This window comes from Hylobates moloch, unplaced genomic scaffold (genome assembly GCF_009828535.3).
Source record: "Hylobates moloch isolate HMO894 unplaced genomic scaffold, HMol_V3 SCAFFOLD_3, whole genome shotgun sequence".
Classification (NCBI taxonomy): domain Eukaryota; kingdom Metazoa; phylum Chordata; class Mammalia; order Primates; family Hylobatidae; genus Hylobates; species Hylobates moloch.
The window spans coordinates 173665892-173690833 of NW_026652278.1; the positions used below are offsets into that span (position 1 = coordinate 173665892).

Here is a 24942-nt window from a genome sequence, read left to right on the forward strand (position 1 = left end):
CTAAAGCCACCTCTAAGTACTAGATAAAAATCAGGGCTTCAATTAATATGAGGATATCTGATAATATAAGCATTTTTTTTTTTTTTTTTTGAGAGGGAGTCTCGCTCTGTCGCCCAGGCTGGAGTGCAGTGGCACGATCTCAGCTCACTGCAACCTCTGCCCCCTGGGTTCAAGCAATTCTCTGCCTCAGCCTCCCAAGTAGCTGGGATTACACATATGCACCACCACGCCTGGCTATTTTTTTTTTTTTTCGTATTTTTAGTACAGACGGGGTTTAGCCATGTTGGCCAGGCTAGTCTATAACTCCTGTCCTCAGGTGATCCACCTGCCTCGGCCTCCCGAAGTGCTAGGATTACAGGCGTGAGCCACTGCGCCCGGCCTGATAATATCATTATTAAATATTTTGAACAAAAATATAAAAATTTGATTTTTAATCTATCGTGTGAAATGGATTTTATACTAAAATGACTCCCATAAACAGCTTTCATGACGTGGATTTTATGAAGAAAAGTCAGGTAGCTCCTCAAGCTGGCAGCACTGTATCCTACTGTTAAAGCCACAGCCATAGTCTACGTAATTGGACAGAATTTCCCTAGTATAACACAGTAAGAAACTCTACATGAAATTTTTGTCTGAGGATCTAACAATAGAATTACAGGAAATGAAAACGAATAAACAAAAAATGATACCTCTTCAAAATATAGTTGACCTCGTAGGAAATATGCCAGAGTGTCTCCTTTCAGTATTCTTTCCTTCAAGAGCTGCAGTGCCTTATCCACCAAATTAGCATGGGTGTAATGATCTGATTTTAAAAAGGTAAGGAATTCCATCAACCACACAATATGAATTTTCTCTCTTGAAGTCATGAATCATATAAAATCCATCTAACACTGTTGACATTCTTGCTTTCTAGTGCTCATTCCTACAACTGGCCTCCTTAGCTCTAGGAAGAAATATCACCTGAAAAAAGGGCATGGTCACAGTACCTAACACCGTGCCTTGTCTAATAAAGCAATACTGGCTGGGCGCGGTGGCTCATGCCTGTAAATCTCAGCACTCTGGGAGGCCGAGGCGGGTGGATCACCTGAGTTTGGGAGTTCAAGACTAGCCTGACCAACATGGAGAAACCCCGTCTCTACTAAAAATACAAAATTAGCAGGGCATGGGTGGTGCATGCCTGTAATCCCAGCTACTCGGGAGACTCAGGCAGAAGAATAGTTTGAATCCAGGAGGCGGAGGCTGTGGTGTGCCAAGATCGCATCATTGCACTCAAGCCTCGGCAACAAGAGCGAAACTCCATCTCAAAACAACAACAACAACAACAACAAAAAACAATACTTGTTGATTGGTTTCACACTAACCCTGCTCATGGCCAAGTAGAGCCCTAGCAGTGCAGGGCTGGGTATAAGTCTATGCATTGGTTTGTCTTCAATGGGCAAAGCTGTCTGGAGAGGTGAGTTAAATTCTTAATTTGAGCCTTAATGAGAGCTCCTCTAACCAAATGAGCAACCCATCCCTAATAAAACATTTTTAAGACTTTAGGGAAAATAAGGTATTTAAATAATAATTGCAAGTCAAGCCTGGCATTGTTCTCTTTAACAAATGTGACATCTGGTTTCTGTTTTCTAGAAGCATGTCCTTAAGTTCTGAGAGTAAAATCAAGACCTAACTATCTATGAGACCTCACTGACGATTGGCTACCAGATAAATGAGCCATTTCACAGATTCTTGCGGGAAAACTCAAAAGGACTGTGATGATTAACCACTTCCTTGAAATCAATAAAACATGATTTCTTGTCGCGTTTGCTCTGGCATACAAAATGAACTGTAGAGTATTTTCCAAGGGAAGCGCTTAAATATCAGGATTCGTACCAGTCTTTTCCTTTTTCCACTGGAAGAATTTTTGGTTTTTAGCAGCATACTGAGATATAGAGACATAAAAGGGGTTCTTGGGCAACTTTTCACTGGTCAACTTCATCCTTTTTCCACAATGTGTATTCTGTAGGCAAGAATAAAAAATAAGTGGTAGAAATTTCTTCCTCCAGCAAAGTGCAAAGAGAGACTCTATTCCCACCAGGCGTTCATTAGGAAAAGCATCCTTCCCTCATTGCCTAGATAGAACACCAGCCACCAACTCTGGACGTGAATATTTTTTCCTAGGACACCAAGACCCTCCCTAGCTGAGAGACAGCCATTCTCCATGTCATTTTCCACAGCATGGCGTTCACCACAAGACCTGTTTGCACGTCCTGTCTGGCTATGGTTTATACATTAAGATGGGTCATGTCGCCCAGCACAAGTGTTGCCACTTAGTGGGACCTGGTGACACTGCCCACAGACAGAGCTCTTCTGCACCGGTAGCTTCTGTGCCCTTGTAACTGACACTCATCGGACGAATCCACTTCAAATTAAAGCACGTGTCTATTTTACCTGGGAATACACTTTATTTTAGCTGTGTTGTTCGGTTTTATCTTCCTGTCTGTATTGGATTGCCATGTTATAAGATTGATCACAGTTGAATGGTAAATCAGTGTCTTCATATAAAATGCAGAGGTCACCTCATTTGGGGTGAAGGAGTCCAGGTTGGCCTAGGCTGAGGGTAGTGAGACAGCAAACTCAGTTGCTGTGCTTTTTTGTGTTTACTCCTTGGCATTCCACTGTTACGGCTTACTTTCACCAATCAGAAACAAGCTTCCAGCAAAGGTTCCTGATTGGTGGTCAAGAGAAGAAATCGAGAGACCATTAGTGTGATTGGAAAGCTGCATTTTTATATCATTCCATGATGCTATTTTAGACAATAAATTGCTTAAGGGAGAATGAAATGCAGAAAAAAGGAGCATTTAGTAGGGGAAAAAAATCACTGAATTATCTTGGTGATTTTGGAAGAGTCATTTAATCTTTTTAAGAGTCAATTTCCTCATCTTTAATGTGGACTATAAGTGGTCTGAATTGAAGGATTTTATAATGTTCCTTTTTAGATATATACAATTCTTGATTATATGATTCCCCAAATCTTATGGTTGCCTTTAGTGAATATAAAATTTCCCAATGAGCTTTACTTAGGGTGAAGCAATATTAGGTAAGGTATTAAGAAGAAAAACAATCCCTATCGGATGTTGCAGATAGCACTCATTTATGACTGAGAGATTGGATGTGGAAGTTTTATTTTCACTGAAGACATTAACTCAATATGCTACTTATCCAAAAAGGCTAAGAAAAAACTGGGCATATTCAGGAAGGGCATCAGAAATTAAACAAATCAGAAAATAATACCTTACCTTGTTTAAACTCATGTTGCCCTTTGTGGTTAGAAGACTGCACATGGTTTTTGTTGCTGTAGCTTAAAAGAAGTTTTGGAGACGTCTGGAAAACAAAATCAAAGATTTACTGAGCTCCTATTAAATGCCAAGTATTGACCTTGTGGTAAGGCTTCTTAGGCAGCGCCGACAAAACTTTATGAAATAAGGTCCATTATGAGGCTCATTTAACGTATGGGGAAACCAAGGGACAGTGGGGAAGTTAAGTAACTTGTCCAAGGCCACAGGGCTAGTTAAGGACAGGCAAGCAGAACAGCTGGCATGTCCCAGCACCTGTGCACTTCTCTCTCTCTCTCTCTCTCTCGCTCACTCGCTCTCCCCCTTTGAGACAGGGTCTCACTCTGTCATCCAGGCTAGAGTGCAGTGGTACAATCGTAGCTCTCACTGCAACCTCAACCTCCTGGGCTCAGGTGATCCACCACCTCAGCCTCCCAAGTACTTGGGACTACAGGCATGTGCCATCACATCCAGCTAATTCCTTAAAGGTTTTGTAGAGATGGGGTCTCCATGTTATGCAGGCTGGTCTCAAGTTCCTGGGCTCCAGCAATCCTCCTGTCTCAGCTTCCCAGTGTGATGGGGTTACCGCAGTGAGTCACTGTGCCCAGGCTGCACTTCTTTATTCTATTCTGTCTCTCCAAAAAGCAAAACTCTCCAAAAAGCAAAACTAATATGAGCTTTTAACATGACAAGTCTCTTGTAAGAGAATAATCCAAAATTTAGTACTTTTTTAATTGGAAAAAATGAACACAAAGAGAAGACTGAAAAAAGCAAGAGGATGTATTTATCTCTGCCAAATATTGGGATTAGGTATAAAGTCATTTGAAACTTAACAACTTTTTGCTTAATATGTTGTAAATTTAGAAAATTCTATAATAGAAATTGTAGACAGTAATTGATAATATAGAATCTGAAAGAAATCTGTGATTTTAAGAGAAAAGCAGGTGGTATGGATGCTAAGGGCACCCTTCTCAGATCCTCTTTCGGAGGTGGTGCCCCCCTCGTCCCCAGCTGCTGTGGATGTTGAAGGAAAACAGCTCACAGCTGTTCCTTCTCTGTAGCTTTGTCCACAGCCACACAAGTCCCCTCCTCCAGGACACTTTGCTCCCTCTTTCTTGGAGACAGACCACTCAGAAGACCACTCCCCGATTAGGAGAGCCTGTCTGCCATGCATCCTGAGCATCCCTGCACATTCTTGTTGCATGTGTCAAGAATGCAAGGCCGGCTCTGCTCTTTACATGGGCCATTCTCAAGGTTGTGTTTGTAGCAAGTCATCTTGAGGAATAAGGCAATGTCTCCTCACAGACAAACAGCAGGGCTGCTTCTCTAAAGAGCAGTGGATCCCCCAAGGGCAGTGTTCCTCTGTTATAACGCAGCCCGCAGAGTGTGCGGGAATCCATAATGGGCCCTCTGTGTCACCTCTGTGGGTACTGGGGGGCAGGGAGAACTGGCTCAAGCATCATGCTGACACTCTGGTTACGGCTTCTGCTACGAGTAAGGAAGTCATTTGTCTCTAATCCAAGAGTTGTGTCTCCTGCCAGCATCCATGAAACAGGCTGGCTTGTTAGTTGTTAAGTAGGGTAGACTTGCAGACCCTGTACAATCTGACACCCCTTAACCTCAAGGTGAGATAAATGTGGTGGTGTGATTGTGCTCTGTGAGGTCAGAATGACGTTAGTTTCTACCTGAGCCCACATTCTTGCTCAGCATGTCACCTGCGCTGTTCTCTTGAGACCACCCCCTGGTATACACTTGAACAAAAATCCCAATTGGAACTCTGCTTCTGGGGAAGCAAACCTGAGACAATGGACATATGGAGGAAAAGATATTTATTCTTATCTTCCTACAGCTGGCATAATAAAGGATAACTTTCCTTCCCATACATGTTACAGCATATTGTGCATGGTATGTATGGTCTAGTATGTGAATGTTTTTTGGAGCATGGTGGGCGCAGCATTCCTGGAGGTACTGCAATAGCAGGTCCATGTGTGGAGTTGATGGAGCAAGCTCCTATTCCATCTCCCTGCTCCAAAAATCCATTTAATCTCTTGTCCTCAGATAGAGGATGGATCAGATATTAAATTGATAAGAACAGATATTATACTTGATCTTGACCAAAAAGTTGAGAAGCAACAGTATGTGAAATTTTTGATATTGCGAACAGTACTAGAGTTAGCTGTTGTTGAATAATGTCATTGATGAATAACGTTATTGAAAATGCTCAGTGGCAGGAAGGGAAGAGGGACTTGAGAGTAGGGGGATTCTATAGAGACTAGAGAGGAACGTTAGATCTGCTTCTCTGACAATTAGCAGGGTCAAGCAGAACTACAGACTAGAACCGCCTCCTGAGGGCTGGAAGAAAATGACTATTTCCTCAAAGATTCAGACTTTGAGACAGGAGGATTGCTGGAGCCCAGGAACTTGAGACTTCTCTGTGGTTATGATAAGCAGAGATTAGAATCAGAATGGAAGTATCAAGAAATGATTAACTTCTTGAAAACCCATGGAAAAGAGAGAAGTGTTTGGAATAGACCAGATCCTTGTAACTAAAAAGAGGTGCGTACGAGTGAGGAATGATTAAGCAATACTTATCATAATGTTGAAAACTTGTATTTAACTTTTCAAGTTTAAAAAATTAAATGTTGAATAGATACAATTTTCAGATATATAAGTAAAGAATGAATAACAACTATACAATTAACATCCAAATACCTGTCACTCATTTCTTTTTTTTTTTTTTTAGAGATGGAGTCTCACTCTGTCGCCCAGGCTGGAGTGCAATGGCATGATCTCGGCTCACTGCAAGCTCCACCTCCAGGGTTCAAGCAATTCTCCTGCCTCAGCCTCCTGAGTAGCTGGACTACAGGTGCCCACCACCATGCCTGGCTAATTTTTTTTATATTTTAGTAGAAACAGGGTTTCACCATACTGTCACTCAATTTTTTAAAAACACATTACCTTTAAGTCTCCTGTACACCCCTATGTGATTTCCACCCATTTCCTTCCACACATTTCCACCCATTCCTCCCACCTGCCACCCCTACCTAAGCAACCCCTATCCTCCCCACAAGCTGCTTTTGCATGTTTCTTGGCCATTCATGTTTTCTCTTAAGTGTTTAATTCCTTTTGCCTTTGGGTTGTGCTGTTGATTTGTAGTTCATATTTCAGGCGTGTCGCATAAATCGCATACATTTAGATTTGTTGATGTTTTGTTTATACCTAAGCTGATAATCTTTGCATATTACTGGAACATTTAGTTCTTTTACACTTATTTTAATTACTACTGAATTGAAATTATTTCTTATTTTGTACTTTCACTCTATCTACCTTATTGATGCTTCATTTTTTATTTTATTGCCTTTTTGATGGATTTACTGGGTATTTATTGGATTGACTAGATATTTATTATGTTTTGGGAATTTTGAACTTCCTGTCTTGGATTGGCATCTTTTATTAGCTCCCAAACATTCTCAGGGATAATTTATTTGTGTTAGTTTCCTAGGGCTGCTAAAACAAAATATCAAAAACTTTGTGGCTTAAAAGAACAGAAATTTCTTCTCTCACAGTTCTGGAGCCTAGAAGTCCACAATCAAGGTGTTGGCAGGGCCATGCTTCCTCTGGCCCAAGGGAAAAAATCATCCTAAGCATCCCCTACCAGCTTCTGGTGGTTGCTGGTGATGTCTGGTGTTCCTAGGTTTGTAGCTGCACAACTCAACCTCTGCCTCTGTGTTTACACGGCCTTCCCTTCATGTCTCCTCTATCTCTGTGTGTCCTCTCCTCCCTCTTATGAGGACACCAGTCATTGGAGTTGGCACCCACCTTAATCCAACATGACTTCCTCTTAACTTGATTACATGTAAAATATCCTATTTCCAAAGAGGTTCACATTCACAGGTTTCAGGAGTTAGCACTCAGATGTACCTTTGGTTGGAAACACAAGTCAACCCACCATGCTCTTCAGAGGCCCCAGTCTATTTCATTTTTCTCTCCAGCGTTTTGGTAAGACCTTCTCCTCATGTCTCTTAAGTTTGCCTTTCAGATTTTCCATCTGTTTTTTTTTTTCTCTCTGACACACTCTGGGTAATCTCTTCAGTAACCTCTCCCTTTTTATTAATTCTCTCTTTAGCCACATCTAGTCTGCTGTTAAAGCAATCCATCTAAAAACTGGTTACTGAAGTAAACGAAAGATACAGAAATGTAGATGTAAGTTTACAGCTTGATAGATTTTCACAAGCCAAACATGTCCATGTAACCAGCTCTCAGATCAAGAAAGAGATCCTTACCAGCACTTTGGAAGTCCCATTGTATTCCCTTCTAGTCACTACATGAACTCAAGTGTAAATCCTATATGCACCTGTAGTGGCACAAGTTACTTTTTCTTGTTTTTTACACTATATAAGTGGAATCATACAGTGTGTAATATTTTGTGTCTAGCTTCTTTCCCTTGACATTGATTCATCCATTTTGTTGTGTTAGTTGTCATTTTTTTCCTTCATATTGTTGTATTACATTGTGTGAATATATCACAATTTATCTTTTCTACTTGATGGACTTTGGGTAGCTTCTGTTTTGGATGATTAGGAACATTCTTGTGCCTGCTGAAAATTTAGACATGTTTTTGTTGGGGATAAACGTAGTAGTAGTAGTAGTAGTTACTGGGTCAATGAATATGCATAGTCAGCTTTTGTAGATACTGCCAAATAGTTTCCAAGTGATTGGGCACAAAATCCCTTTTTAAATTAATTGCTGGTTTAGATTTCTGGTAGTTTGAGTAATTTATGGGAAGACTGCTTGGTTCATTTCAGTTCTGAATATAAATCACCCATTCAATTAGGCTGACTTGTCAGGAGTCCTAGTAAAAAGTTTTTAGTTGTCCTGACTATGACAAGTATGAGACAGCCTCTAATTCAGGCTGAAGAGTCCTGGCTATTTCCAAAGAGGGACAGGAAACTACAGCTGTTTTGTGGGGGCTTCAGTCTGTTCCTCAGAAGAATGTGAGAAAATTATTGTATGGCTCATCCTGCATCTTTATACTTCTGATTTCCTGAATTAACATTTATGTTAATCCACTTGTTACACTTTTTACAAATTGATATATAATTCACATACCATAAAATTCACCCTTTTAAAGTGTACAATTCAGAGGTTTTTAATATAATTACAAAGTTGTGCAATAATTACCGCTATGGAATTCCAAAACCTTTTCATCATCCAGAAGAAACACTGTAGCATCGGCAGCCACTCCCCATTCCCCTCGTCCCTTCGGTTCCTGGCAAGCACTAATGTACTTTCTGTCTCTATGGATTTGCCTATTTTGGATATTCTATATAAATGGAATCATAGAATATGTGGCCTTTTATGTCTGGCTTCTTTCACTTAGCATAACGTTTATAACATTCATGTACTTTGTTGCATGTATCAATATTTCATTCCTTTTTATGGATGATTAACATTTCATTATATGGATTTTGTAAAAATCTGTTCATCAGTTGATAAGCACTTGGATTGTTTCCAGCTTTGGCCTATCATGAATAATGCTGCAACAAACATCTGCATACTAGTTTTTGTGAGAATATATGTTTTCAATTCTCTTGGGTATGTACCTAGGAGTGGAATTGCTGGGTCATATGGTAATTCTATGTTTGACATTTTGGGAAATTGCCAATCTGTATTTCAAAGTGGCTGTACCATTTCACATCCCTACCAATAGTGTATAAGGTTCTACATCCTCGCCAACACCTGTTGTTGCCTATCTTTATTATGGCCATCCTAGTGGATGTGAAGTGCTATCTCATTGTTGTTTTGATTTGCATTTCTCTAGTGAAAAATCATGTTGAGCATCTTTTCCTGTGCTTCTTACCCATTTTGCATTTGTATTTGTAAATGTCTATTCAAAGCCTTTGCCCATTTTCCAGTTGGGTTATAATAGTTCTTTATATATCCTACATACTAGTCTCATACCAGTGTATAATTTGCAATTTTTTCCCAATGTGTGGATTTTTTTTTAATAGTTTCTTTGGATCCCAAAACCGTCTTATTTTTAATGAAGTCCAGTTTTTCTATTTTTTCTTTTCTTGCCTGTGCTTTAGGTGTCACATCTAAAAGAAAGCATTGCCTGGTCCAAGGTCACAAAGGTTTACCCCTGTGCCTTCTTCTAAGAGCTTTATATTTACTCTTACATTTAGGTCTTTGACCCACTGAGTTCATTCCGCATATGAGGGAAAAGTCCAAATCAATTCTTTTGCATGTGGATAGCCCAGTACCTGTTTGTTGAAAAGATCATTCTTCCCTCATCATTTGTTATACTTTCACCTCAGTAGTTGTGTTTTGAAGTATGTATATTAAATCTTTTATAGGCAACTTTGCATTTAAACTTTGTGCTCTGAACCATCTAATTGTATTCAGGCTGCGTGTGGTGGTTCATTCCTGTAATCCCAGAACTTTGGGAGATCAAGGTGGGAGGATCACTTGAGGTCACAGGTTCAAGACCAGACAGGACAACATAGTGAGGCCCTGTCCTTCCAAAAAAACTAAAAATTAAAAAATTAGCCAGGTGTGCTGGTGCACACCTATAGTCCCAGCTACTCAGGAGGCTAAGGGGGGAGATCCCTTGAGCCCTGGAGTTCGAGGCTGCAATGAGCGATGACTGTGCCATTGCACTCCAACCTGGGTGACAGAGCGAGACCCCGTCTCCAGAAACACACTGCTGCTGCAAAATGTGTTTTAAGTATGTGCGTGTCGTTTGTGGGTTGTGTGCCTCTGCAGAAAACAGTTACCACGGCAGGCCCGAGGCTGCCATCTTTACAAGGGCATGCTGGCAAGGCTGGCATTTGGCTGACATCAAGAACTTGGCACTTCCATCCCTTAACTGGTAAGACTGGTTTTGCTGTGTTTAAACTGTTGCATAAACAATGTGATTTGTGGTGACTATCTGCTTTCCCTGTGGAATTCTGTCATTTTGGTAGCTGCTAGGCAGAGGATGCCTACATGACCTGCCCCCAACAAAAATGTCTCTCCCGGGCTTCCTTAGGGACAAACACTGTGCCCATGTCCTTGCATTCTTCACTACTGGAGACAGGTGTATGCGCCGTGTGTTTCCTCATGGAAGGGAGAGAACATAAGCCTGGGCATGGGTTTCTTCAGATTCCACCTGTGCCTTTGTTGTTGTTGTTGCTAATCTTGTTGTGTATTCCTTTGCTGTAATAACTGTTGCCCATGAGTACAACTATATGCTGAGTCCTAGTCGTGACACAGTACCTGCTATGCTTACAGTGTGTGTCCCTCTAAAGTTCACATGTTGAAACTGAACCCCCTAAGGTGATGGTATTAAGAGGTGGAGCCCTGGGAAGTCACTGAACCGTGAGGGCTCTGCTCTTAAGGATGGGATTTGTGCCCTTAGGAAAGGGTTAGAGGGAGACAGCTCACCCTTTTGCCATTCTGCCTTCTGCCATGTGAGGACGCAACAAGGCACTGTCCTGGAAGCAGACAGTCAGCTCTCAACACACACTGAATCTGCCAGTGCCTTGATTTTGGACTTCCCAACCTCCAGAATTATGAGAGATCAATTTCAGTTGTTTATAAATTACCCAACTAAGGAATTTTGTTATAGAAGGAGGAACAGACTAAAACAGCACCCTAGACTATGTCATATAAATATGAGCCTAGACATTCCGTTTAACTTTCAAGGGGCCAAGTGTTTAAAGTTTCTGGGTTTTTAAAATTAATTACCTTTGCTGATGCTTCTGACTGGCTCTTTTGACACTTAATAGTTGGCCTAATCCAATGTTGAAATGAAATAATGAATAACTGTATTTAAAGTTCTTTTATTGAGGTTCAACACTGAAGTTCCCTTCGTACTAGATAATGCTCCTAGTGCCCACGAAAACAGATAAATAAGCCTCCCCAGCAAACCCTCAAACCCGTGTTTATCGTTATTTTTCCTTTCATTACTATCGCCTGATAGTAGTTTTACGAAAAACCCATAGTGCTCATATAGTAATTGGAAACACCATCTACACATATATGATGAAAAATGAGAAGAGAATAACTTACTGAGATCTCAAAAGACAATACTGATTCAGGCAGTAGCTTTCTGTTCTTCCCGCCCCGCCCCGCTCCCCGCCACCACCGCCCCTTCCAGCTGGGTCCATTTGTGTGTTTAAAACAAAAGTGCTTTTTCCCCATGCTCTTCCTTTTGGGTGTGGCAGATTTACACCATCAGGCCCGGAAGAGAGGAAGAGTGTGGGGAAAGACAGGATGTGTTTTATGACCAGATAAGCTGTGGTAAGCACGGGATGAAAGAGTCCAGTAGCTTTTGATTTTATTTTTCTCGGATTTACCATGTATTCTGTGATCAAATAAAACAGGCTAAGAAACACTGATACGTTCAAAATCTTCCCGCCTTTTGTGTGGGACCCACACGTCTATTTGCCCTGTTCCCAGTGGGGAAAACCTTGTTGGCAGCTACAACTGCCGGGTTCTCTCTGGAGCTGATACTGTTACAGCTGTAAATACACTCTGGGATGATTTACCCCCAGAGGTCAGCTAGTAAAATACATGAGTAGAATTCCTTAAAGTATGTGATAATTGCTCATCACTATCCAAGTGTGGCATAAATCATAAAAAGAATTGACAAAATCAGGGTCAAAGAGAATTGAAAAAAATCTGTCACAACCAAAATTTAAATTGACCTCTGTCCTAGAGTATGAGAGCCACACCGAACAGAAAAACCAGATAAATCTTTTATAAAATATTCATTTGCAGCCCCGTTAACATTCCTTGTCACCCCACCTCCCCATGTCCTTGGACAAATTGAATGTGTAGTAACATCATCCCAGGCCAGGCGCGGTGGCTCACGCCTGTAATCCCAGCACTTTGTGAGGCTAAGGCAGGCAGATCACAAGGTCAGGAGTTCAGGACCAGCCTGGCCAACATGGTGAAACTCCGTCTCTACTAACAATACAAAAATTAGCTGGGCGAGGTAGTAGGCGCCTGTAATCCCAGCTACTCGGGAGGCTGAGGCAGGAGAATCGCTCAAACCCGGGAGGTGGAGGTTGCAGTGAGCTGAGATCACGTTACTGCACTCCAGCCTGGGCGACAGAGCAAGACTCTGTCTCGGGGGCGGGGGGAAAATAAAGAAATAACATCATCTTATACTGTCAAGCTCAAGATGTCTACAGCGTTATCTTCAGGGGAAGTTGTGTCTTTCTCAGGGAAGATACAGATTTCAATTTAGAGCAAGACAGAGAGAAGTTATATTCAGAAAGGAGAATGCAGTATCCTAACTGAAATGAAAAACAAAACAAAGAGTCGTGGTATCACCATTATTATGCAGTCACATTTGAGAAGTTCTGGACAAACAATAAAACACAAAACAAACAAGATATATTTTAAAAAGAAGCATAATTATCTTTCTTGTACATGATGACTGGATCTCTGGGAATCCAAAGGGATCAGCTTAAAGGCTGCCTGATATGATTAGCTCAGGAGAGTGGCAGGGTATGAAATAAATGAACAAAAATGAAAAGCATATCTTTCACAGCCACTGAGAAAGTACATTGGGCAAGGAATGCTCATTCATAGTAACACAAAAATATAAACTATGTGGGAATAACCTCAGATAAGTGTCTACGACCTATATGCAGAAAACTATTAACATTTTAAATATTAATTTTAAAAATCCAGGCATCAGTCAGAGGCCCAGAAAGTGGTGGGCAGAGGGGACAAGAGAAAAGGCTGGGCTCCAGCCTACCTCAGTGCTCTTGAGGGCACGGGGCAGGTGGATTCCAGCCATTTCTGTGCTTTGGAAAAGCTGCCTGATGGTGTTTTAGTCTTCGCACGAGCTGAATCCTCACTAGTCCTGGCCCACACTTTTGGCTATAGGAGACAGGTACACCCCAACGTGACCCCTGGACCTTAGAGACTACACCCTCCAGCAGTGCCTGGGACTCTCGTAAACGGGGGGGGGGGGGGGGGCAGTAGAAACGTGGTTGCTTTGGACTTACGGAAAGGACTAGCTAGTGGTGACAAGCTGAGGCACCAGCGCTACGAAGGCCACTGAGCTGAGGACAGAGTCAAGTGGATGCCCTGGAGACATGTACATACATGATGTTTACTATTATATAAAAGTGAAGAAGCAAGGGGAGAAAAGACCCTATGTGTAAACACATCAAAACCATTGTGTTGGCAGGGCGCAGTGGCTCATGCCTGTAACCCCAGCACTTTGGGAGGCCAAGGTGGGCGGATCACCTGAGGTTAGGAGTTCGAGACCAGCCTGGCCAACATGGTGAAACCCCGTCTCTACTAAAAATACAAAAATTAGCTGGGCTAGTGGTGGGTGCCTGTAATCCCAGCTACTTGGGAGGCTGAGGCATGAGACGAGGGGCAGAGATTGCAGTGAGCTGAGATTGCGCCCCCGCACTGCAGCCTGGGTGACAGAGCGAGACTCAGTCTCAAAAACAAACCAACAAAAAACCACCGTGTGAACTGTGGATTATGTGCAGATGTATAAGGCCATATCCGAAACCTTGGGAACAGAAGTGTTTCAGAATTAAGACGTGTTTGGCTTTTGGAAATGCCACACAATGTACAAATAACACATAACACATGTACACCCCACTGCAGAACCACCTGCGCATGGTCTAGTACTGCACCCTTTTGCCATAATTGTATTTCTGCAGTAAAATGTAACACTGTTCACACAAAATGGAATAAACACTAAATATAGTCTCAGGTGTGTGCAGGTAAGATGATCTTGCTGCCTTAAGAATTATAAACATACTGTGTTTCAGATCCTCATGTATTTTTGAATTACAAGTAAGAGACTGTGGACCTGCATGTTTCTCTTCTCTATTTCTCAAATTTTCTGTAATAATATTGTGGTGAGGTTACAAATGTACTGCCATTGGCCACAGATGGACAGCCATAAGGCTATCTGTCCTTGCCTACAGCAGCTCCATATTCCCCACAAGGTCCCCACCCCGCTGGATAACCGGTTCTTGCAGAGGTGGGCAGCCTCTTCACAGCTGAGCTAGAGAAGCCAGTCCCCAGCCCTGGGCCTTCTCCCACGTCTCCATGCCTTGAAAGCTCTCTCCCAACTTGGGTTCTGAGGCAGGGGTGGAATGAAGGCCTCTGGATATGAGTCGTCCCTCTCTAACTCCTTTTCCTCACTGTCCTGTGGAAGTGGAAAGGCTGTGTGACGGGCCCTCGACAGGAAAAGCGAATGCAGTAGGCCGAGGACAGGCCGGCCCTAGGGGATGCCCCTGTGGTGTGTGGACTGCCCCTTAAGTTCACTGAATTGAAACCTAAGCCAAGATTTTCAGGCCTGTGGCACAGCTAGAAACCCAGATGATGGAGGAGTTCCATGGCGTGTAAGGCAGAGATTCAGACTCAGGAATTAGGGAGGTGGCTTCTCACATCCCACATGGTAGGAGATGAAGTCTGAGTTAAGAGTAGCGCAGAGCTCTCCTGATCTGATGAGAACGCGTCAGGCTGGTTTCCTGAGGGACAAGGCCATCAAGTCTGCTGTACAAGCAACATCTCATCCTTATTCCCAATATTAATTAAACCTTTGATATTGCCATGTCCGGGGGTCTTATTTCTGCCTACCTACTCACTCAAGATCTGGGGCTCCCAGATTTTCTTTTCCTTTTACTAGCCCTATCTATCTATCTATCTATCTATCTATCTATCTATCTATCTATCTATCTATCTATCTAATCTGCCTACCTACCTATCAATTATCTACCTATCTACCTACCTAACCTGTCTAACCTACCTAGCCTGCCTACCTATCAAGCCTACCTAGGCTATCTATCATCTATCTATCTATCTATCTATCTATCTATCTATCTATCTATCTATCTATCTATCTATCTATCTATCTATCTATCTATCTATCTATCTATCTATCTATCATCTAATCTATCTAATCTATCATCTATCTATCTAATCTATCTATCATCTATGTATCTAATCTATCTATCATCTATCTAATCTATCATCTATCTATCATCTATCTTATCTATCTATCATCTATGGATCTAATCTATCTATCATCTATCTAATCTATCATCTATCTATCTATCATCTATCTATCTTATCTATCTATCTATCTAATCTATCTAGGACTTCCAGTAAACACAGGTTCAGTAAGAATAAACCTTAAGCTTTTTCTTCTTCTACCTCATAGTGTTCTCACAGCAGTTGAAAGAAAATGTTTCAAATGATAAATTATACAGATAAATAATATTTCAATGATATATGTACATGCTGTTTCTGAAGGTATGCTATGTATTCATCTAGTCTTTTTATTCTTTAAATGAATAGGTTGCACAACAAACATTTCCTTACAATAACTCAAATTTCTCAAACTGTGTTAACATCCTACTCAGATTAATCTTTGTTCCTAAGAGGAGAAAAAGTATAGAATGCTAATCTTACTAATAAAATAATAATAATTATTATTATTTTTGAGACAGAGTCTTGCTCTGTCACCAGGCTGGAGTGCAGTGGTGTGATCTCGGCTCACTGCAACCTCTGCCTCCTGGATTCAAGCAATTCTCCTGCCTCAGCCTCCCAAGTAGCTGGGATTACAAGTGCAAGCCACCATGCCCAGCTAATTTTTGTATTTTTAGTAGAGACAGGGTTTCACCATGTTGGCCAGGATGGTCTCCATCTCCTGACATTGTGATCCGCCCCACCTTGTCCTCCCAAAGTGGTGGGATTGCAGGCATGAGCCACTGCGCCTGGCTTTTTTAAATTTTTATTTATTTTTATTTTTATTTATTTATTTTGAGATGGGGTCTCACACTGTTGCCTGGGCAGGAGTGCAATGGCGTAATCTTGGTTCACTGCAACCTCCACCTCCCAGGTTCACATGATTCTCCCACCTCAGCCTCCCAAGTAGCTGGGATTGCAGGCGCACACCACCACACCCGGCTAATTTTTTGTATTTTTTAGTAGAGATGGAGTTTCACTATGTTGGCCAGATTGGTCTTGAACTCCTGACCTCGTGATCCGCCCACCTCAGCCTCCCAAAGTGCTGGGATTACAGGCGTGAGCCACCGTGCCCAGCCTAAAATAATAATTAAAACAAGTGAATAACAATGTAATATATGATGCTGACATAAGTTCTATTCAGAGTATATGTCTAGTATTCTACATTTTCTAGGCACTTTAAATGACCTTCTTAAAAAAAAAAAAAAACTGAGTTTCAAACTTTTGAGTGTCTCATATCATCCAGTAAATCATTTTTAGTTATCCAATTTTATGCAGGTGCAGTTGGTAATACAAATTTCTGACAAGTTTCGTATCTGTTCATCTACAGTCCCTATATTCTTTAAGTGAAAGAAACAGACTGCACAGTAAACACATTAGGAGCCCTCTGACCTAGCATTCTTGGGAGTGGCAAGTGGTCAAACAAGAGTGACAGTGGAGATTAATAAAAGAGTGTTCATGTGCCCTTTATACTCAAAACGTGTAAAAAATATTAGTTATTTCCCAATCTTTTCATTTAGGGCCAGAAGTGATTTAACTAGTGTTCAACTGTGAGAATTTAGAGTTTTCTTGCATAAACCATGGGCATAAGAATTCCAGATTAGGTTTCTTTAAAATGGAGTATGAATTTTAAAATGCCCATAAACAATCCACATACAGAATGCTTTCCCCCATCTTTTACAGTTGACTTCATAGTCTCATCTACTTCAAAACAAGTTTTCGTAGTGACTTGACTTTGAAAGCATTCATTTTCTTAAAAACAAGCTCTCATGTCTCACTCGTATTTCATCAGTTACATAATATTTAATTGAGGCTGGGCAGGGTGGTTCACGCCTGTAATCCCAGCACTTTGAGAGGCCGAGGCGGGCAGATCATTTGAGGTCAGGAGTTCAAGACCAGCCTGACCAACATGGTGAAATCCTGTCTATACTAAAAATACAAAAAAAAAAAAAAAAATAGCTGGGTGTAGTGGCACATGCCTGTAGTTCCAGCTACTAGGGAGGCTGAGGCAGGAGAATCGCTTGAACCTAGGAGGCAGAGGTTACAGTGAGCTGAGATGGTGCCACTGCACTCCAGCCTGGGTGATAGAGCAAGCCTCCATCTCAAAAAAAAAAAGAAAAAGAAAAAATATTTAATTGAATTACATTTTAAAATAATCCTTACAGGTGTGGAAAAACTGACTCTTGGTAGGCATACAGTTCAACTGGTGTGAGCCCAAGCGACTGACATTCTAGAGAATGCCTATGGCCTTCCAATGGTCTGTGCAATGGGCCGTCGGCACGTCTTACGAGGAAATGAAGTGTGTTGGATAAGCAGACCAAACAGCTATGAGCTGAACGCTGCCACTGTGAGAGCTTTAAGTGGCCTCAATTCCTCTTTTTTGAAGTACACTTTATGTTTTACAATAATTTGAGATGTACAGAAAAGTTGCAAAGATACCACAGAGTGTCCCCTCAGTTTCCCCCACTGTTAACATCACATTATTACAGTATGTTTGCCACAACTAAGAAACCAACACTGGTTCATGAGAATTACCTAAAACTCTACACTTTATTAGGATTTTACTAATCTTTCCACTAATGTTCCTTTGCTGTGCCAGGATCCCATCCAAGTTAACACACTATAATCAGTCATCGTGTCCATGAGCCTCTTCTGGTCTGCGGCAGTTCCTCAAACTTTGCTTGTTTTTCATAACCTTGACAGTTTTGAGGAATACTAGCCGTGTATCCTATAGAACATCCCCAATCAACGTTCACCTGTTTTACTCATGATTAGACTGGGCTATGGGTTTTAGGGGAAGAATACCAAAGAGGTGAAGTGGCCTCCTCATCACATCGTGTCAACAATCACATCGTCAACAGGACTTTCCACCGAGGATGTTAACAATTACTGGCCACGGCAGCATCCAACAGGCTTCTCCACTGTAACGTCGCTTCTCTTTCCCCTTCCCATACTCTACTTTTTGGAAGCGAGTTGTTATGTGTAGCCCACCTCCAAGAAGGCGTTGGAGGCGGAATCATCTTCACCAGGGAATATCTACATTAAGTATTTGAAATTCTTCTGTAAAGAAGCATTGTCTTCTGTCTCCCATCTCCTATTTATTCATTCAGTTGTTTGTATCAGTATAGACTCATAGATAACTATGTATTGAGTTATAAGCCAACAGTACATGAGTTTGTTCCAGTTTTGGCCATTGGGAGCTCTTTCAGGTTGGCTCCTGGGTCCCTTTGACACGTCCCATCCTTCTGCTTTTTGAGCATTTCCCTACTTGTTCTGGTACTACACGACGCTCTAGGCTCATCTTGTATTTTCTCTGCCCCAGCCCCAGGATCAGCAATGTCTGCAAGGAGCCCTGGTTTCTTTCACCAGAGAATGGTATTGGAAACCCGGATCTGGGTACTGGGTGTGTTCATTGTTACTGGGGTGTCACTGCTTTAGGCCCTCTCACAGCAGGCAGAGCTAGGACATATGTATATGTATAACGCATGTGTACACACACACCTATAATTATTTCTGCTTCTATCCATCTGAATCTATAGTAAGCTAATTATGAATTCTTATTGACATCTTGGACAAATGCATTACTACCTGGTTCATTTTAGCCTTTTCTACTAATCTGTAACTTCCCTCTCCAACAATAAGAAACCTGGCTCCCTCCATCTATTGGTTTAATATTAAGGACTAACTTTCTTTTTCTCTACTTCATGTAATTCTATAAATTTATCATCTGTAATTTCCACATTTCATTGAAAGGAATATATAACCAGAAGGAGAAATAACAAAAATATGAAATACCTTTCAAGTTTTCCAAGTTCTTATCACAACAGTGAAGAAGTGGACATTTAAATATAGTTACCATTGAGACCACTGGACCCCTTCTGATTACAGGCTCTCAGGAAAGTAAACATCATCAAAAGAGGGTAACTATACTTTGTCTTTTCTTTTTGCCACAATATCCTGTTGCAGCAGTTGTTTAGAATAACTATCCAATTTATCATCTTCCCCAAGAAGTTTGAGTTACCAACGCTGGAAGAATTTATGTTAAAGAGAAAGAAGAATTTCTTTGTGAGAAATTCTTCCGTTTTTACAATTATTAGAGTAATGGATTTCTTGACAGTGGCCAATGAAGGCCAGAATTATATTTGATTAATTCATCTTAAATCTGTAGATGTTTAAAAAAAAAAAAACTTAAAAATCTATTGAAATTCCAGATCTGGCTATAACCCTCTGTCTTTGAAAAGTTGTCATATTTGGAATGATATTATCACCTTCAGTGTATGAACGATAGAAGTTATTATTGCCATAATATCATTATTAATTAAAATATTGTTACTTCTAAGGCTCAGTGGACTCTGGTCTACATTGATATACCATGGGTACCTGGCTGGCAATAAACAATTAAGACATCATATTCAGAAATGCTTGATGCGTTTGACTTCAATGCTTTGGCGTTATGATATTCTCAAGGGATTTAAAAAATACACGTGAAACCAGGCCAGCTACTGGGATTTTTAGTTTTCAGTATTTTTGGAGATGAGGCCTTGCTCTCATCTCATCCACGCAGGCTGGAGTGCAGTGGCACGATCTCGGCTCACTGCAACCCCTGCTTCCTGGGTTCAAGTGATTCTACCCCATCAGCCTCTCAAGTAGCTGGCATTACAGGCACGCACCACACGCCTGGGTAATTTTTGTATTTTTAGTAGAGACGGTTTCGCCATGTTGGCGAGGCTGATCTCGAACTCCTGGCCACAAGTGATCTGCCTGCCTCAGCCTCCCGAAGTGTTGGGATTACAGGCGTGAGCCATTGCATGTGCTCACCTCACAAATCTGACAACAGTATCTCTACACTGCCATTCTTTAAATATCATTAAAAGGTATTGTGAATAGTTTAAATATTAAAAATGTGGAATATAAGAACGATTCTATATATTTGAACACATATTTATGTTCAAATATTCATATGAATAAAAATGCTTAAAACTACCTCTTGGGTAACTAAGTATAACAACATAAACTTGCGATTGCAAATTTTATGGCTCTTACAAAACAAAAATTAGAATGAAAAAGACCACTTATCTTTACAAGACAAGCAAGAGCTTGTCTTCTAACAGCATAACAATAAACGTACTTATTTCTCTGTGCTTTCAAAGGCATCAACAGAAGGGAATCACTAAAAATGTAGGGGAAAAGAAACACTGGGCTGGAGCTTTGGTTTCTAGGCAGATCCTTCTGGAAAGATGCTTAGGCAGAGTCTGGGAGCAGCTCTGACGTCAGTAGCTGCCCCTGGAAGTCAGGTCCTGTTCTACAAAAAGCAGTGACGCACGCCCGACAGCACCCGCGGGCAGGACAGCGGCTTCACCAGCCCCGCGGGTCCGAATCGCACGCGGCCGGGTCCGCTCTCCCGGGAGAAGAGCCCGGCGTGGACCCGCGTGACGGCCCCAGCGTGCTGCGGCCTCTCCCCGAGGGCCCCTCCCCAAGGGTCCCTGCGCGGGCCGGGCGTGGCCGTTGCCGCTCGGGACAGCCATCCCCTCGAATTCGCGCTCGCCATCCCTGCCTTCACTTCCCGGGCTGGGAGGCGGGCGACGGCGCGCGAGGTAAAGGAACTTGCGTTCCCCCGCGCCGAGGCGGCAGCAGCGCCGTGCACACCGGCTTCTGAGAGCGGCGTCGACGGGGAGCTGCGTGTGGCTCTCGGTTTCCTGGTTACGTGCGCGCCGGCAGAGCCAAAACCTGCGGCCGAAAACTCCCGCTTCTCCGGAAGGATTAAAGGGCGGGCGCACTACCGGGAGACGTGTCAAACTCAGCGCGCCTCATGGCGGCCGCGGAACCCCGCCCGCCCCGACTCCCGTCCTCCCGCGCCTACTGACTTACTCTGCGCACGCGCGCTGAGGCTCCGTGGGGCGGCTGCGGGCCCCGCCCTAAGGTGGGAGGGCCTGGCGCATCCGCAGCTGGCCAATCAGCGGATGACCTCGCGCGCCCGCCCCCTCCTCCTGCCGCTGGCGCCGGGCTCCACGTGCCAGTGTTTGTGTACGTGCGGCCGTGGCGGGGCTGGACAGGGTCCAGGTGGTTGGGGATTAGGCAGTTCGGGCGTAACCGGAGCTGGGGCGCGGCTGCCAAGGGCCGGCCCGCAAGTGCCATTGGTCTTTAAATGCTCCCGTGCTAGGGCCGGCCTGCGCACTCTTACCTGCCGGGGTGCGGGGAGCGTCCCACCGCTCTGCACTTCCAAGGACTCTTGTCATCTGCCTTAGGCGGGAAATGCTGTTGCTGGATTGCAACCCCGAGGTGAGACTCGGGCTCACAGAGCCCGAGCTTTTGTTCTGCAGGCTCAAGCTTCCAGACGCGTCTTCTCGGGAACGCGGGGACTGACCACTGGGCGCTGCTTGGTCTCGCCTGGTCAGAGCTGGTTGTGAAAGGCGGGGAGGTTTCCAGCCCGGAGGGGCGCGGGACTGGACAAAGGTGAGAAGGGTGCTGGATCTGTTTTCTTCTCGCAGGTGGATGGTCTGAAGCATTTGCTGGAGACAGGGGCCTCCGTCAACGCACCCCCGGATCCCTGCGAGCAGTCGCCTGTCCACTTAGCCGCAGGAAGCGGCCTTGCCTGCTTTCTTCTCTGGCAGCTGCAAACGGGCGCTGACCTCAACCAGCAGGTAACTAGGTAACTGATTGTTGCTGTGTACAGCTGTCCCCTCCAGCCCAGACCCACACAAACATTTCCCAGACGCCAAGAGTTGTTTCAGCTGTTAAAAACATCTCTATAGCAGCGATGTCCAACAGAAATATAATGCAAGACACAGATGTAATTAAAATTTTTTTTTCCAGTCTTGATGTGAGGACATGAGAAATTTCAAGTTTTTAAGTAGCCACATTAATAAACGAAACATGAAATTTTAGTATTTGACCCAATTTGTCCAAAATATTATCAGTTCAATATGTAATCAACATAAAGCAATTGCTAATTAGATATTTTATATTCTTTTATTCTGTGTCTTCACAATCTGGTGTGACAGCGTATCTCAAATCAGACTAGCCACATTTCAAATACTCTAGCCTTAAGTGGCTGCTGACTATCATATTGAACAGCACAGATCTACAGTTTATTTCAAAAGAAGTAATTGCTACATTACCAAAAGTCTCCCTGCAGCAATTGAAATACTTAGGAGCTATGTCCACAAGCATTCTAATTTCCTAAAGAATTTTCTTACTGTAGTTTGCATCTTCCATTGAATATTAAAGCATGGTGAATTTTAAATTGTAAACTTTTCTGGAAGAACTGTGTATTTATTTGCCTACATTTTAATGTATGTGCATATGGCTACACGTTTTTATTTATTTTGAGATGGAGTTTGCTCTTGTCGCCCAGATGAGTGCAGTGGCGCGATCTCGGCTCACTGCAACCTCTGCCTCCTGGGTTCAAGAGATTCTCCTGCCTCAGCCCCCCAGTAGGCGGGATTACAGGCACGCGCCACCATGCCTGGCTAATTTTTGTATTTTTAGTAGAAACAGGGTTTCACCATGTTGGCCAGGCTGGTCTCGACCTCTTGACCTTAGGTGATCCGCCTGCCTCAGCCTTCCAAAGTGCTGGGATTACAGGCGTGAGCCACCGCGCCCAGCCACATGTTATTAATGAAAACGGTATGAAAAAGCAAACTAAAAGAACTTATCAAAAATAAAAAACTTTTACAGCTTACTGAGGGAAAAAAACAAAAATAAAAAGCTTGAATTAAAAAATTCAGTCCAAAGGAGGAGATTTTTGGAAGGTTCCATACTGAAATGAATATGCAAGCATAGTACATTCCTATGTTTCAAATTAGCCCATGGAGTTGGCTATCCCTAATGTAATCACTGAAAGTATCTAGAAGATCTAAATAAAGGAATGAATGATAATCATTTCAGAGCATATGCTAGAATGTTGAAGTTATAGTCCACTAGTTAAATTCTGCATTCCTGAAATTTTGCACTTGCAAACGATTATCACTAGTTTTTAATTAGAATAGATGTTGATGCAGGTTTATATGTATCAAAAACACATGACTTCTTAGTCTTAAAAGTGACTAACACTTCTCATTTCTGAAAACAAACCCAAAACCTGAACTGAGAATGAATATTAAAAAAATAAACCCACCAAGTTTTTGTGTTCTCTGCCAAAAAAAAAAAAAAAAATTCCCTCCAGTACAATGCAGTTCTAACTAGCTTCCTTAAATAGCTAATATGAGATGTCACTCATCAACTTCCACAAAAAGTATTTTCGGGAGACTCTAAAATGCACTGTCTTACCTTAAGGATGTCTTAGGAGAAGCTCCACTACACAAGGCAGCAAAAGCCGGAAGCCTGGAGTGCCTGAGCCTGCTTGTAGCCAGCGATGCCCAAATTGAGTGAGTATGGAAACAGTGGCTTCACATTATACGTTTTCTTGGATTAAACTAATCAGACTCCTGAAGCTTAGTTACATGTGCTTTTAAAAATAATGCTTGCCTAATTGATAATTTAGTGTTAATCACTTAAATGTTAACAGGTTGTTAGTGCTATCGAATAACACTCAGTTCGAGTAGGTACAAAGTCAGATCCTGAGCAATCAGAGGTGCAGTTTTGTTCATTACGACTGTGTTCTACTTCAGTTTCGGTTTAGGAAAACCCATTCTATGGGCGAAACCTCATTCTTTGGGTAGTCAGTGAGAAGGGTAGTTCTCATTGACTACCTTTGGGTACTCATACACTGTATAGAACATCAGATAATTCTTACATTCATTCAGAACTGGAGTGCCCACTCTATGCTGGATTGTTAGTTGCTGAGGATACAATAGTGACCAAAGATGCAATTTCCCTATGCATTCTTTACCTCTTCTGTTCTGCAACTAACATTTGTATGAGCCCCAAATTCCCTTGTAAGATATTAAAAGAAAGACTTAAGAAGTTCAATTTTTCATTTAACTCCGTTTTTATCCTGTTTTCAGTTTATGTAATAAGAACGGGCAAACAGCTGAAGATCTCGCTTGGTCATGTGGATTTCCAGACTGTGCCAAGTTTCTTACAACAATTAAATGTATGCAGACAATAAAATCAAGTGAACACTCTGATAGGAATGATTGTGTTCCTGTGCTCAGACAGAAACGAAGTTTTGGAAGTGTAGAAAATATCAGTGGGAAAAGGAAGTGCTGGTAAGTAACTCAGAGCTGCTGCTTTTTTCCCTCCCTCAGTGATTGATCTCGTTTGCATAGCATTTATTATTCTATTTAATACTGACACTCGTATTTCTAGTAGTATTGTTTCATTCTCATTAACATTTTAATACTGGTTGTACTTACTAGAGTCTAGAGATCAAAAATGGGACTGCATGGTGGAAGTTTGGGGTTAACACTTTTTTTAAAAAAATTTTTAATGTTAACATGTTTTTTTAAAAACAGATGTCAGGTGGGTTATGAGGAAGTCTGAAGAACGCCTTCATTTCATGCAGATCTTTACTGCTTTTGGCTTTACCATATGTGTGTCTAAACTCCTGAGAAGGAGGGAAAACTTTCTTCCAAGTGAAGATCCATTTAAGAACACGTGTATTTACATGCCTATAATATGCTGGTTGTGTATGCTTTGTCTTTTAAGTTATTAAAGGAATGTCTAAAAAATACATTCTCCGTGCAGTATT

General features: G+C 42.1%; 2 protein-coding genes and 1 non-coding gene across 10 annotated transcripts in view; 1 reads left to right on the forward strand and 2 right to left on the reverse strand.

Annotated features, from left to right (window-relative positions):
• LRP2BP (LRP2 binding protein) overlaps positions 1–21623 on the reverse strand; it is a 29581-nt gene extending 7958 nt beyond the window's left edge. For 3 of the 7 annotated variants that reach the window (XM_058436972.1, XM_032149031.2, XM_032149030.3), the window contains exons 1-4: positions 21493–21623; positions 3279–3363; positions 1873–1999; positions 690–802 (exon numbers count right to left, since the gene is read on the reverse strand). In XM_058436972.1, the coding sequence (XP_058292955.1) occupies positions 690–802; positions 1873–1999; positions 3279–3323 (285 nt within the window). In that variant the 5' untranslated portion in view covers positions 3324–3363; positions 21493–21623. Of the gene's footprint in view, positions 1–689; positions 803–1872; positions 2000–2430; positions 2708–3278; positions 3364–4783; positions 4879–21492 lie in introns of those variants that run through there. The other 4 variants (XM_058436974.1, XM_058436973.1, XM_058436971.1 and 1 more) reach the window with 3 other exon arrangements.
• On the reverse strand, positions 5256–5448 carry LOC116466239 (U2 spliceosomal RNA). Its single transcript, XR_004247470.1, has one exon. It is a non-coding gene; the product is annotated as a U2 spliceosomal RNA (small nuclear RNA).
• The window catches only part of ANKRD37 (ankyrin repeat domain 37), a 29218-nt gene continuing 25749 nt past the window's right edge, over positions 21474–24942 (forward strand). The window contains exons 1-5 of one of the 2 annotated variants that reach the window (XM_032149037.2): positions 21474–21590; positions 21800–21952; positions 23586–23677; positions 24257–24460; positions 24707–24924. In XM_032149037.2, coding sequence (XP_032004928.1) covers positions 21564–21590; positions 21800–21952; positions 23586–23677; positions 24257–24460; position 24707 — 477 coding nt within the window. In that variant the 5' untranslated portion in view covers positions 21474–21563 and the 3' untranslated portion in view covers positions 24708–24924. Of the gene's footprint in view, positions 21591–21799; positions 21953–23585; positions 23678–24256; positions 24461–24706; positions 24925–24942 lie in introns of those variants that run through there. The other variant, XM_032149036.2, reaches the window with a different exon arrangement.